This window comes from Aulonocara stuartgranti (assembly GCF_965226115.1).
Source record: "Aulonocara stuartgranti genome assembly, chromosome: 15".
Classification (NCBI taxonomy): Eukaryota; Metazoa; Chordata; class Actinopteri; order Cichliformes; family Cichlidae; genus Aulonocara; species Aulonocara stuartgranti.
The window spans coordinates 6,775,058-6,789,470 of record NC_138951.1 but is presented as its reverse complement, the minus strand read 5'-3'; the positions used below and the strand labels follow the sequence as shown (position 1 = coordinate 6,789,470).

The 14,413-nt window shown below is 40.2% G+C and overlaps 1 protein-coding gene across 4 annotated transcripts in view; it reads left to right on the top strand.

The window, feature by feature from the left end:
* akap7 (A-kinase anchoring protein 7) overlaps nucleotides 1-14,413 on the top strand; it is a 48,027-nt gene that overhangs the window by 10,034 nt on the left and 23,580 nt on the right. For 2 of the 4 annotated variants that reach the window (XM_082506578.1, XM_082506579.1), the window contains exons 8-9: nucleotides 24-70; nucleotides 565-665. In XM_082506578.1, coding sequence (XP_082362704.1) covers nucleotides 24-70; nucleotides 565-665 — 148 coding nt within the window. Of the gene's footprint in view, nucleotides 1-23; nucleotides 71-564; nucleotides 666-11,716; nucleotides 13,969-14,413 lie in introns of those variants that run through there. The other 2 variants (XR_014271546.1, XM_082506580.1) reach the window with 2 other exon arrangements.

Below are 14,413 nucleotides of genomic sequence, written 5' to 3'. Positions count from 1 at the left end.
CCTTTCTCCTTTGTCTCTCTCAGGGTATAAAGCGTGTGGACCCGGCCCTTTACTCCAACTACACTGACAAGTAGGTACTTTGTTTCTCATACAATGGAAAATTCATAATCTGCACAGCACATTATAAGGTTTGGACTTCTTGTGCAGTGGGGCCATTGTAAGACTCACACAGCAGCTATAGATGACACGGTGCTTGAACATTATGGCATCTTGTAATGTTTTGACTCAGTTTTTGTGGTTTTTAAGATGCAAATTTACACAGAAACCTAGTGTACCATATATTTAAAGCCATCTCCCTGGTGCAAAATACATTTGACATCTGATCACTCCAGCATGAGAATAGTGCAGGTAATAATCCTTTGAATTCCCAGCTTACGAGTGCTCATCCTCTCTCTCCCACCTGCTGCGTGTGAAAAAGGCTTAAATTTGGCTGTCACCCCCGCTGCTCTTTGCCATCATGCGACTATATGACTGACATCTGCCTTTATTATCTGCTGGAGGCCTCAGTGCTCGCTGCGTCTTTATCTTCTGTCATTGTGACTGTTTTTCGTTTCATCACCACAGATTCTTTGGAGATCAGACGGTGGAGCGGGTGGATCTTTGTTCTATGTTGAAGAAGAAGCAGCAAGATGGATATTACCACACTGAAACGTCACTACAGCTCGGTTAGTAAAGGCACAAACTCACACAGTTATTTTTGATGCTCGTTTTGTTGTGTCAGAGGCAAAACTGAACCACCGGAGGGCGCTGTCAGCTCACATGAGAGTCTCAACAATTTGGTTTTCATAGCTGTGGGTAAAATGTGCTCACAGCAACAACAGTTTGGCTTAATATTTTTGTAATTTGAGAAGTGAACTGGAGCTCAGTTTTGTTATTCATTAGAATGAGGATTTGGTGGTTTTGCTGATTTTATCTGCAGTTTTTTCATTTTCTTGCTACTTGCTGTTGTTGTTAGTGGTTTGATCAGTTTTCTTTTTTATTCTAAGGGGATTTGTGTAACACCGTCAAACTTCAAGTACTTAGCAGAACTTAAAAGAGAGGCACAGTGGTTTAATCAAACACAGCAGTGTTACACAAGAGAGCTAATTTCCATTTTAGCCATTACCACCCAGCTGTGTATTAACGCCTGCCGGGTCTTTGAAAACTTGGCGGCGGTAGAGAATAATGACTCAAATTTCCTCTAAATGTAAGAAGTAATGGAAGGTTTCTGCTTTAAAAACTTAAGCAGTTTCATTACTGTGAGTAGAACATGTAAAAATGTGAGTGTGCAAAACATGAAGGGGAATGGCTCATGCTTTTAGTTCGGTTTGATGTGAATCGCGTAGAATAATTCTTGTGCCCGTTCAGCTCCTTTGTCATTGATGTCGTGCTGTTTATTACTCTGTAGCCAGATATGATTTGAGACGGCACTGTCGACTTGGGACGCTGCCAGGCTGTCAGTACGTTTGTGCTCTTCTTGTCTAGCAGCTACCGGGAGTCGACAGGGAATTGTGTTTAGAGGAAAACGTGTCTTTTAAAGGATTACTTCCATCAGTTTCGTCTGTCTGGGATAAAACAAATTGCCGTGATTAGTTTGTGAGCGGCCACTTCTTGTCATCCGTCATTGAAAAACAATAGACTGATAGTCCTCACATGATGAGATGAGATTGGAGACATTTTGTTATTAAAAAATGAAAAAAAAAAAAGATGTTAAATTATTGTAATCATTTAATCTGCTTTTAGAAACAAAATGAAAATGTGCCCCTCGGCTCTGAAATACCAACAAAGCAACATTCTGTACTTAGATTAGAAGCACAAATGCTTCTCTCAGGGTCATTTATGGTGCTTTTCATAAAACATCCATCATGTAGTTTTAAGCTGTGACTGATTAGTGTTTCAATCTGCCAACAAAGAAGTCTTAACTTGAGAAACTCTGCTGACCTAATTAATGTGGTCTGTGGTTCAATGAAAATCACTTGTGTGATAATTAAAAAACCAAATAAATATTCAGTTAGTTTCACGGTGGGATGGAAACACTGAGTGACTTGTTTCTGTGCATTGGCCACATGTTTTTCTATTATGAGTAGGATTCACCGAGGAGCCACACCAGTGGTATCACAGTATTTAACGCCCTACGTGACGGGTCACCTGTGATGCTTCATAATATCTGTGAGTAAATGTGAAAGGTACCCCAAGAAAGCTGGAGGAAAAGATGAATGAAGTGCTGAATTTAATGACTGATGACCCTCTTTTCAAATAACATTGAGTTGATTAAATTAGCAAATGCTGGATGCAGCTTGCAGTATAAAATATGGTTTGAGTGCTGGGTAAGAACATAAACCACCTGGTGTCACCCACTTGTTTGTGAAGTCCTGTTTTGAAGCTTTTAGATGTTTTCACGAAAACCTGATGCGATGAGAAGAGGCAGGTCTGAGTGTGAAACCGCATGCTCTTCGACTAACAACTTGTCAATCACAAGTTCTTATTTTGTGATTGTTGCAAACCCGAAATAATCCTTTCTTAACACAGTATTACCAGAATTTGCAAAATCTTAAAAAATGATCCGACTAACTAATGAGCGACTGAGCCCATTAACTCATCAGGTGTTTACAGAAGCCGTTTTCCCGACTTCTATAGGTAGAGAAGTCTTTTTGCAACCACGCAAATCAGCCCCTTTGCCTTGGTTTCACCCAGACGTTACATTCATGTTTTAAGTGTAGCAGAAAACCTAAACAGTCATTAAAAAGCAGATAAAAGCATCAAAATTTGGGGTCTGAACCAGATGCCATCAAGTAAAACAGGTCTGAAGTACTGAAGGAAGATTCATGGTGGATTTCATCTTCGTGTTTCAGATGAAAGGATCCACTGAATATCTCATTTCTCTTGGCTTCAAAGCAGCTCCATAATTATTATATTCATAATGTTGTTACCAGTAACCCTTTCCCTTACAATATTTACTTCAGTAGAAATATTTATATATTTTTATGACTCAGTCTCAGTCATGAGTCTGAAATAAAGTTTGGCTCTGAAAAGTGGAATAAACTTTAGTTAGGGTATTTTGCAGAAAGCTCTCACAAGAAAAAGCACTCCGATATGTCGTCACACCAAAATTTGTCCTACCCTTAGTTACCATGGAGTTAACAGGAGTTGTGTATACCTTAGTCTCACACACAAGCACTTCCTAAGTCTCGCTGTCAAGTATCTGCGGTAATTGCTGTGTATGCGTGAGTGTGTGTGTGTGTGAGTGAGAGAGCTGTCAGTGTAACTAGGCTGTCACAATGTTTTGTGGATCACTGGGCTGTCTGTGAGAGACAAAGAGCGTGCGTGTGTGTGTGTGTGTGTGTGTGTGTGTGTGTGTGTGTGTGTGTGTGTGTGTGTGTGTGTGTGTGTGTGTGTGGGAGTGAGAAACTGTCAAGGGGAGGGGGTGTTTACCTCACACTTCACATCATCAAAAAGCTTGTGTTTTTTTGTCAAGTGTTTTTCCAAAACAGCGCTTATTTAAAATGTATGAAAGTGGGGGAAAATATTGCATCCATTGCTCTGATGTTACCATGCAGCCTGCACACTGAATGTTACAGTGAGGAGAGTTTAAATATGATGTGATACTGCTCGCTGTGTGTGAGCAAAGTGCTAGGAAAGGCAGGATTTAAGTGGATGAGTCCCTCAAGCTTAGAGGTTACGTAAGCTTTAAACCGAGACTATGTAAACTTTAAGAGAAAAACAAAATCGTCCTCGTACAAACTAAGAACTACAATAACTCAGCTGAAGCTGTAGTGATGTTTTGTACTGTGCAAAGTCTCGCGGTCTCACTGCTGCCATTCAACAAGCCTTTAATAATGAAAATAGTGACCTACAAACAACTGCAACAAAAAGAGATGGGAGCCCCGGCTAAAACACGCAGAAGAAGACCATGAACCAACCTCAGAGCGGGCTGGCGGATTCAAGCTTCTCCCCTAAACTACTTTTAGTCCATCAGGACTAATACACAACACTAAACACTTAATACACAAACTGTAAAAGCCACATAAAGATAAAGCCGGTGCTGATGGAGGTGAGGGAGGAGTAAATTGCGACAAAGACGCCAAATGCTGACCACCATGCTCGGCCTTCTCTGGGTTTTGGAACCCAACTTTGTGAGCACAGTAACTTAAGAACAAGGGAACTTAGGGTTTTCAAATTGATGCCATAGGTGCATCTACTAAAAATCTCTGACGAGTTCAAATCTCACTTACCTCGATGTCAAAAACAAGTTCTGAGGTTTTCTGAAAATGTTGTAAATGCGATAACTCAAGGTAGCACTGGTGTCTGTCAGTATTCTTTTTAAAGTGTTGTATATTTGTGACAGCTGTTAACGTCGTCACCTAACTAAACACCCTAACTCATGGAGGAAAACCCACTTTATGACTCAGAATTCACTCATTGGACTCTTACGTGCAGACAGAACAATGCTGACCATAATCACAGCTTCACCAACACGAGACAGAAATCTGACATGAGACCTTAGCATATTTTTAGATCGCTATAACCGGGCTACTTGTTGCAACACTGAGAGCAAGATGACAGTCTGTACCACAAAAGTCCTCTCCTCTGAGCATCGATAGTGTTTGATTTTATTCTGTAGCAAACCAGGATGGATGGATGCCCTCCAAAGCACACTGTGGTTTTTTTATGTTTAAAAACAGAGTTTCTTCATTTTCCCACAAACCACTCAAACACACCAACAAACCAATACTTTTTTTTTTTTTCATTTTGCTGCCAGCCATGGTACAACAGCAGCATTAAGAGCAGAAATGTTGTGTATGATGGATCTACTTATACCAGTGCACAACAATGGCAGAATTGAAGCAGTTAAGAAAAACAAACTATTCATCTTCCCAAACACCTGTGGTTTAAGAGTGACCGGCATCCGCACGAACACTTGAAATCTTTAAAGCAAAGAACACATGATGAGCAGCGTGTGTCATCACTCTCTCTGTAGGAGAGCAATTATTCAGCCAGCACACCTGCTGCTGTCTTATGGCTCAACGGAGACGACGATGCAGCGGGAATAGACTTGGCACTTCAACCGTATTTCAAATGGGAAATCGCTAATAACGTGGCTAATTTAAAGTGGAGCTTTATCGCATACTGTTAGTTTTCATCAAGGCCTTGTACTTGAGTTGCTTACAAAATATTGCATAAAATATCATAATGCGTTGCAGGTGATAGCAGTAGTTTGGTGTCTATTGCTATTGATTATAGCGTCCGATGAACTGGTCGGGCTTGTTCTCCTCTACATCCGTGTTTCTCACGGGAAATGATTATTTGATCATTTCCTGCTGAATTTGAAAGTTTGCTCATTTACAAAGAGATGAACAGTCTCGGTTTAATTTTAATGGAAAGACAGAATATCAACTAAAAATCCAGAAAAACCCTAACACATTCAAGTTATAAATTGATTGGTAAAAAACATAAAATCCAGAATTATTCAGGCTCTCATTCTGTGGTTTTTTTGTTTGTTTTTTTGTCTGGTGGGGCACAGTGGTCAGAGTCTGTATGTGTATATCTTAATCCCATAATCCACACTACAACATAATCCACTACAGAGCTCATTGAATGTAATCTAAAAGGGCATCTTTTTATGTTTGAGGAAGCAACACTGTACAGAGTGCAAGAACAAAGAGTGAAGGGGGGGATTTTTGTTGCCTGTTGTAATGTTCTTAAGTTGTATACTTTTATGTTTTCGGTAGAGATCAGTTTGTCGTGGCGGTTACAGTTTAGTAGTACAGGTCCTGAAGCAAGCAGGGATTTCATGCAACAGGGAGCAACTGGTTTGTGTTTGCAGTGTTGCCAAAGAAGCCGATAGTGCCTAATACATACAGCAAAGTGAAGTGCAAACAGTGAGGCTCACGCCACATAGTTAAAAATAAGAAAAACTATGTTATTTGCTTTCAACTCACCTGCACATGAAAAAATAATTTCATCAATCAATACAGGAAATAGTTAAAAAGATACTGTGTAGAGTTTGTGTTGCAGATGTAATATAAAACAAATGGTCTGATTTTACAAAAATCTGACATGTTTATCTGACTTATTTTGTTCTGTGGCGGCCAGAGAATAAATGGAAAAGCTGTTTGTGCACTTTTGTTTGGACAGGCGCTAAAAGTTCAGCACGAAGATACCAAAAAACACTTGAGTCTCTTCTCGTTCGCTTTCCACTCGCTGGCCTGTTGGAATGTGACATAAATTTAAGCCACGGAGTCAAAACAATGAAAGAAGTCTGTGTGCGTGTGTTGAAAAGTGTCCTCATCACTCGTGATGTCACTACAAAATGTGCCTGGAACATTTAAACTGTTATACTTATCCTGATTTTTTTTTTTTAATCCCCCCCTAGAGGTAGAACAGTTTCCCATTAATATGTAGTTACAGCCAAGGGAAGTCGAGCCTATAATAAAAGCAGCCTTACATAGGAGATGGTCAGTGTATTATTTCCAGTCTGTGTCTGTGGAGGTAGAATAATAGGTCTAGGTCAACTCGGGACCTTTTGGTATTTACAGTATTCAGCTTTATGTACAGACACCCAAATAAATGGGTGTAAATGCTTATTAACAGGCATGCACAGACTAGAAGTGCTCAGCAGCACTGTGGGACTGCGTGCACATGGACTCAAGAAGGTGCTTTGTTGCTCTCTGACCCTTTGCTGTTTTGTTAAGATAAGGTTACTCACTTCTGTACAGACTGTGCTGCATGTTTTTTTCTTCTTCTATGAAGTAACTCTTTGGCAGTGCTCGTTTTCCACTCAGCAGCTACACAGACTGATGACGCAGTTTTGTTAATTTGAGTGTAAGTGGGCTAATTTCTCTCTGGAGAAATATTGAATCAGGGGTTTACAATATTTAAAGGATGAAAATTGAGCTGTAAAGAGTTTAACGGCATTCAGGGACCGCTGATGTTTTGAACATTTAAGAGTTTCGTTGGATGGATTATTATTATTATTTATTTATTTATTTATTTTTTACTCCTCTGGTTTGTAGAAGCCACAAGGACGGGTAGGTCCGCTGAATCTTATCTGCCTTGCATTTGTTGAAAGACACATGCCAAACATTCGAGTGCAGGGACCATGGAAAAATGCTTTTTTTTTTGGAATTACTTGGGTAGTGGTTCATTGTTTGATGGCACTAAGCAGATAATTTAGATTTCCTCCCCTTCTTTCTCATCTTTTGTTACAAGTTGCGTTTTTATGGCTGTCGCTACTGCTTTAAAAGCAGTGATCAGTGTCCTTATTTGACTGGAAGCACAACAATTATGGGTACGCTAGGGAAATAAAACAGTAAAAACAAACAAGCCTTAATTATACTAAAGGCTCTCACTGTTAATGCTTAAGTCTTCCCGTGTGGTAATATTGGCACATCCGCCTGGCTCTGTTTCTAATAATTGATTTAATTTAATATAGACTACCTCTCTTCCTGTACACGCCTCCTCCTCTGTAATTCCTTGTAAGAAGGGAAGATATGAGTGTCTGTTATACTGGAGCATCTGTGTAAGGCCTTCGATTTAGTGCTATATAGCGCCATCTCATAAAACAGAGGTATTGCCAATTTTGGTGTGACCAGCATAATTTATACTTAAGTAACTCTGTGTTTACAAGGGAGGAAAACATAATTGTACAAAAATAAAAATGTAAACAATTTTCATGTAATCATAAATGTCTCATTCAAGTTTTTTTTCTTCTTGTGCACCTTTCACTGCTTTCAGAGACACTTTTAAATCGCAACCTGGAAATCTTTTTGCATGAACATTTCTAGAGCACACTTTAGGATCCTTTCACACCTGCAGTTTTTAGTCCCTTTCAAATTGAGCTCTGGTTCATTTGAGCAGGTGTGAACACTCAGGTGCTCACCAAAAGAACAGCACCAAGACCATGTACTCCAAGGCAATCCAACCTTAATCTGAAACAGCTACTAGGGGTTTGTTGCAAGACTGAGCTAAGAAAAACTTTCCGTAGCCATGTGTGCTGTGTATTCTGGGATGTGGCAAGGGACTATAGTACACTATAATTTAAGTATACACAGTATACTTCTTAATAGTACAGAACTTAGCATCTTCTTCCTCTATTTATTTTTGTTGCTCCCGCCTCAGACACATCTGGCCAATAAGCCGATTGAACATTCACACATTGTTTGTAGTGACGCCTTTAGGTTCGCGTGGAGATCACTTGGATGTTTCTCTGTGAAAAGAAACCAAGTCACAGGGAAAAGCTACAAGTTTCCAAACTTATCAACTGATTCGGACCAGAGTAAGCAAACTATTGGTGTGAAACTTCTCCTTCAAGCTGACCTGATTTTTGTGTGGCAAAGTGGGTCTCTGGCTTTGACCCAGCATGTTTCAGTTGAGGTCCACAGTTCAATCGCAGTCAATCCAGCGACACCAAGTTGTGCCACAATTTAAGTTGTGCTCTGTGAATTTGTTCCCTAGGATGAAAATGTCTTGAAGCATGTAAACCTTGCAGTGGGAACCAGAGATGGGCAGTAACGCATTACTTGGAGAGTAACGCGTTACTGTAATCTGATTACTTTTTTCAAGTAACGAGTAAAGTAAGGGATTACTATTGCAAAAACGGTAATTAGATTGCCGTTACTTTCCCGTAGGAACACTGCGTTACTAAAACCGTGATTTTTTTTTTTGCAAGAATGTCTCTTGACAGTGACGTAAGTGAGTGCGACGTTCGTGACAACAGCTGTGTGCAGATCAACAATGGATCATATATCGAGTACGGGAGAGAGTATGAGCGTGCAGCGTTTAAAACGTGGAAGTACTGACCTTACTTTGAGTTTGATTCCATAAAAAGTGACAAAAACATTAGCGTCCGTTGTGCGTGGGAAGAAAACTTCTTTTTTACACCGAAAAAACCCCTAAACAAGCTCCGAGTGCGCAACGACTTAAATTCAAATTCAAATTCAAATTCAAATTTTTATTTGTCACGTACACAGTCATACACAGTACGATATGTAGTGAAATGCTTGGACAACTGCTCGTGACCTAAAGAAAACAAAAAAGGAAAAGGCTATGAATAAGATAGGAAATAAATATGAAAAATTAAAAAGGGTAAATTTAACTAGGAAGGAATAAAATATAAATTAAGGTTAAAAATGAAATAACTGTACAACACAAATTAGAATGAAGGGTAAATTTAACTGGGAAGAATAAGATAAAGATAAATATATAAATTAAAGTTGAAAATAAAATAACTGTACAACAAAATACACAATATAGAACTATATAAGAATGTATGAAGAAATCTAAATATAAATAAATATATACACAATAACAGCAGCTGTACAAGTATTAACCGGAAATGAAGAATATAGTGACCAGTGTTGTGCAAAACCAAAGTCCAGAAAGTCCAGTGTGTGTGTAAGAACTGTATGTGTGGGTCAGTACTGTGTGGTGGTGTGATTGAGAGACCATATCGCCTGCGGGAAGAAGCTCCTCCTCAGTCTCTCTGTGTTGGTCTTCAGGGAGCGGAATCGCTTTCCTGACCTCAGCAGAGAGAACAGTCTGTTGTTGGGATGGCTGAGGTCCTTCACGATCTTCCTGGCCTTGGTCCAGCACCGCCTGCTGTAGATTGAGTGCAGGTCAGGGAGCTCGGAGCGGATGGTGCGCTCAGCTGACCGCACAACCCTCTCTAGAGCTCGTCTGTCCTGCATGGTGCTGTTCCCGAACCAGGTTAAGATGTTTCCCGCCAGGATGCTCTCTATGGTGCACGAGTAAAAGTTAATGGGAAATTCACAGAGAAACTCGCGGATTCTTCACCTGACCGCTGTGGCACACCTGCACCAGAGCACACCTCCGCCTACCCCACTCCTGCTTTACAGGTGAAAATATTTATATTCTGCTGTGTTTTACTTGCATCTATTTGAAAAGAGTGTAAACGCAAAAATATTTTATTTTATGCGCTGGAATGTGCAGAAAATAGGTTTAAATGTTAAACTACTTTCTTCAAGTCAGAGAATGTTGCATATAATTTAATTTTTGCTTGATGCATAAAGTTAAAAGATTAAAACTGATAAAACAAGTTTAAAAAAGAGATTTTTCCATTTGATTCCATTTTGTATGATGGATTATGTAGAAAAAGTAGAATTGGGCTGACAGATCTATCGCTTTATTACCTATTCAGGTTGTAAATCGTGTTTTTAAAAAGTAGCTAAGTAACTAAGTAATTAATTACTTTTGAAAATAATTAATCAGTAAAGTAATGGGATTACTTTTTTGAGGAAGTAATCAGTAATTAGTTACTGATTACTTTTTTCAAGTAACTTGACCAACACTGGTGGGAACCTAGAAGAATACCATCGACTCGCCAGATTTACCTCTCTTCAAGTTCCCCTGAAATAAAAATCCAGTTAAAGGATCACCAGTTTGACACACTGGAGAAAAACGACTATTAATCAAAGTTTAAAGGCAGCGAACGAGCAATGCTAAAGCTGAACCATAGGGACTACTGAGGTTGACCTTGAAGGGGAGTTCAGCCCGATTTAAATCAGGCATTGTACACAGTCAGATTACACAATATTAGTCCAATGATCGCAGAACAGTAAAACAGATGCTTGTTTTATTGCATGCTGTGTTACTACTAGAAGTAAACTATAAGACAACTGTCCATCATCTGGGAACAACATCATTTTCTCAGCTAGTCTGACAAATTCTGCAGAGTGTCATAGTCCCGACGAATACCATGAGAATATGTTGACGAGGAAGAGCGCGGACGTTGACAGTGCTGCCATGATTAACACCCCCTTCACAATCACCTTTGTCCTTCATGCACACTATGAAAATCCAAGCTGTCGTATGAGGGTCTAGTCTTGTCTCATGGCCAAGTAGCAGTTTCTTGACTCTCACTGCTGTATCTGACATCTTGAAAGAAAAAAATATCATGTACTATGATCCTGGAATTACACATTATACCAGATAACAAGGCTCCAGCATCAAGCAGGCCCTGCCAGGAATTTTTCAGATGTTAAAAAAGAACGGTAAAGCTTATGTGCGGCACACAGGTATGTTATCTCAGGTCGACATCTGAATCTGTAGGGAGCGCAGCAAACTATAAGCACCTGACAATTTGCAGTAGTGAACGCTAAGAGGATAGCAGGTGTGTTGGAGCAAGATAAAGGAGATGAGAATAGAGAAGGAGAAAGGAATCAAATAATCCGGCCAAATAGATGGGAGGATGGAAGCACAGCAGAAAGAGATTGAAAAGGAGAGAGCAAGAAATAAGTGAGATTAATCGAGAACGATAAATGAGTGTGGGAAGAGAATGGAAAGGCAGAGGAGAGAGGAACGGGCTTGCACAATCAGTAGAATTAAATAGATCGTGCGGATGGAAAGGGCAGATAGGTAGGCCAGACAGATGGTGAGAGAAAATTGGAGATGTGAGTGAAGATGACATTAAACAGACAACCGAATTGAAGCTTGATTTAAAAGGCGAGGTGGAGGAGGCTCGGTCGAGCTAAGGAGACACTGCAATGACAAGAGGGACTGGCAAAAGATGCACAACTGGGTAGTGGCTTTCAAAAAAAATTAAAAGAATGCTTTTTAATCAGAGTTTAGCATCAAGTCAATTAAATGTCTCAGATACAAATCTACTTAATCAAGTTGGAGAAACAGGAACAGAATTGGTTTTACAGTTGGAGGCCACTGACAATTTTTTTTCCTTTCTCATCTTTTCTGACTGTTTTTCACCTGTTTTGCATTTGGCTAGGGTCAGTGTGACTACTGGTAGCATGAGGTGATCCCGGGACCCTGCAGAGGCTGTACAGGTAGTCAATCTCCTCCAGGATGACACATCATTACTCCATAAGCATGGAGTCTCAAGAGCACGGAGAGGTGCCAGAACACAGGCAGTTAGTCGAGGAGAACTGGACAAGGCTGCGAAAAGTTCTTAACCCATCAACAGGACCAGTATCTGCTCCTTTGTGAAAGGAGGAACAGGATGAGCACTGCTAGAACTACAAAATGATCTGCAGGACACTGGTGGACATCTCTCTGACCAGACAATCAGAAACAGACTTCATGAGGGTGGACTGATGTCTGAATGTCCGCTAGTGAACCTGGCCGTGTCAAGCCTGTTTGCCACAGAATACCAGACCTGGCAGGTCGACCACTGGCGTCCTGTGCTTTTCACAAATGAGAGAAGGTTCACGCTGAGCACATGTGACAGACGAGAAAGCGTTTGGAGACTGTAACATCGTTCAGCATGACCGGTTTGGTGGTGGGTCAGTGATGGTCTGGTGAAGCATGTCCATGTAGGGACGCACATTCCTCCACAGCCTAGGCAACGGCACCCTGCCTGCCATTAGGTATCAGGATGGAATCCTTGGGCCTTCTGTCAGATTCTAACCTGGCTTCATCTTGGTGCTCTACAATGTCTGGCTTTATTTGGCAAGAATATGTAGATAGTTCCTGGAGAATGAAGGAATTGATACCACTGATTGCAATAGAACACCTCTGGGACATGATGTTTGATTCAATCCAACAACACCAGGCTGCTGATTTCTTCATATGCATGTGTACTTGTGAAATATTCAAGATTAAAATACAAAAGAGAATTGTGTTACTTACCTAGATATTACCATAATACTTACCATAATTTATGTCTTTCTGGTGCATATCCAATTGCCAGAACCATGTTACTACATGTTACTTTGGGGGAAAAAACATTACCAAAATGACATTTGCAAACAGCCTGAGGGTTTCACATAGTAGTATTGTATGATTGAGTGAAAGAAGCTCCACCAGCCTGTGAATGAGTAAATACAGATCCCAGCTCAATGGACAGTTTGTTTATTGGAGTGTGAGTGAACGCTGATGGAGCGAGCACGTGAAAAATGCTACTTTACATTAGTTTCACCAAATTGATTCAACACAACAAACAATCGAACATCATAACAAGGCCCGTGTGTGGGAGAGGGATGTGCTACTTTAGACGAGCAAACAGGCTACATTATAGCAGCCAAAGTAAAGTGAATTTATGTGGTGTTTTCTGTCTAAATAAAACAGACAATTAGAAAAACCTCATCTGTCGGTACTGTGGAAAGACCACATTATCCACTAAAAAGGCCATTTGGTTTTGTGTTCAGTCTTGGCTGAAATGTGCAATGCAGATGAGTAATCTTTTTTTTTTTTCCTTTTTAGGTTGATAAGTAGTTTGAGTTTTTATGGTAAAAATCCTACCTCGTGGCGACCGCGCCAGGAGAGCAGTAATCTGTAAATCTGCACCTCTGTGCTGAATAGTTCTCATCTTCTTTGCAGTGAAAGATGATTTATAATTTACCTTCCTGTAGCTTTAGTTTACCTTAGCAGCAATAAGATAACTTTCAGTTTGTTCATACTGAATAGATGGAGAGGTGTTGGTTTGATTTACGTATTTGAAATGCCAAATTATGTGACCAAATGTTTATAGTAATGCTACATAAATAAGTATTGGTTGATTTTATTGAAATGCCAGGTGTGTTACACAGTCTTACATAACTGTGGGCACGTGTATAGATAATCACATAGCATTGATAACAACAGGCTCTCAATAGGGCTCGGTTATCTAAAGTATGCAGTTGTCTTGTTTGCTTTGTGTGCATAACCTGTCTTGTGACAAAGTGCTGAGGCACCATGAGTTCAGATCAGCTAAACAAAGTCCACACTGTGTCTTTTTCTTTTCTTTTTTTTAGCTATTGCTGTGTGTGCACTGTGAGGCTTAAATGGAAGAGTACTTAAGATACCACCAATAACCCCAACTGTTTTTATGGTTTAACATGCGGAGAATAAATGTGTTCTTCTGGGATAAAACGTCCTCACATCGCTTTTTGTTTGCATAAGTAACCCTGTAGCTAACCCTGAACATCTGACATTAAAAAGCCCAAAATCAATACCAAGCGTTGCGTGTACACATACTGTATTGTTATGGTGTAACTGATACTCAATAGAAATCAAGGCAAATCAATAAAAACACCTCCTCACAGCTGCGAGTGTTTGTGTGAAACGTGGCAGCTGTGAGCTGAATTCTTCTGATAGAAAAAAGCTCCACTGTCTACTTATGCAGCTGAGCTCAGCTTATAAAGCTCCACAATGCACATGGTTTACGTGTGTGTGTGTGTGTGTGTGTGTGTGTGTGTGTGTGTGTGTGTGTGTGTGTGTGTGTGTGTGTGTGTGTGTGTGTGTGTGTGTGTGTGTGTGTCCTTTAACACATCTCCCCTTACCCTTAGCTCTTGTGTGTAATCCACCATTAATGCTGGAGGGTAGAGGTGTGCTTTTAACAATCACTTGCAGCTAGAAAAACGCGTCCCTGGAACTGGTGGAGAGTAATTTATTACTCAACTCCCTTCAGAGCTTCTGAAGGGAGTTGTTGAGGACACTTGAATGCACCCTTATGTTTTTATAAGTCGTGTGTCGTGTGTGTAATCAC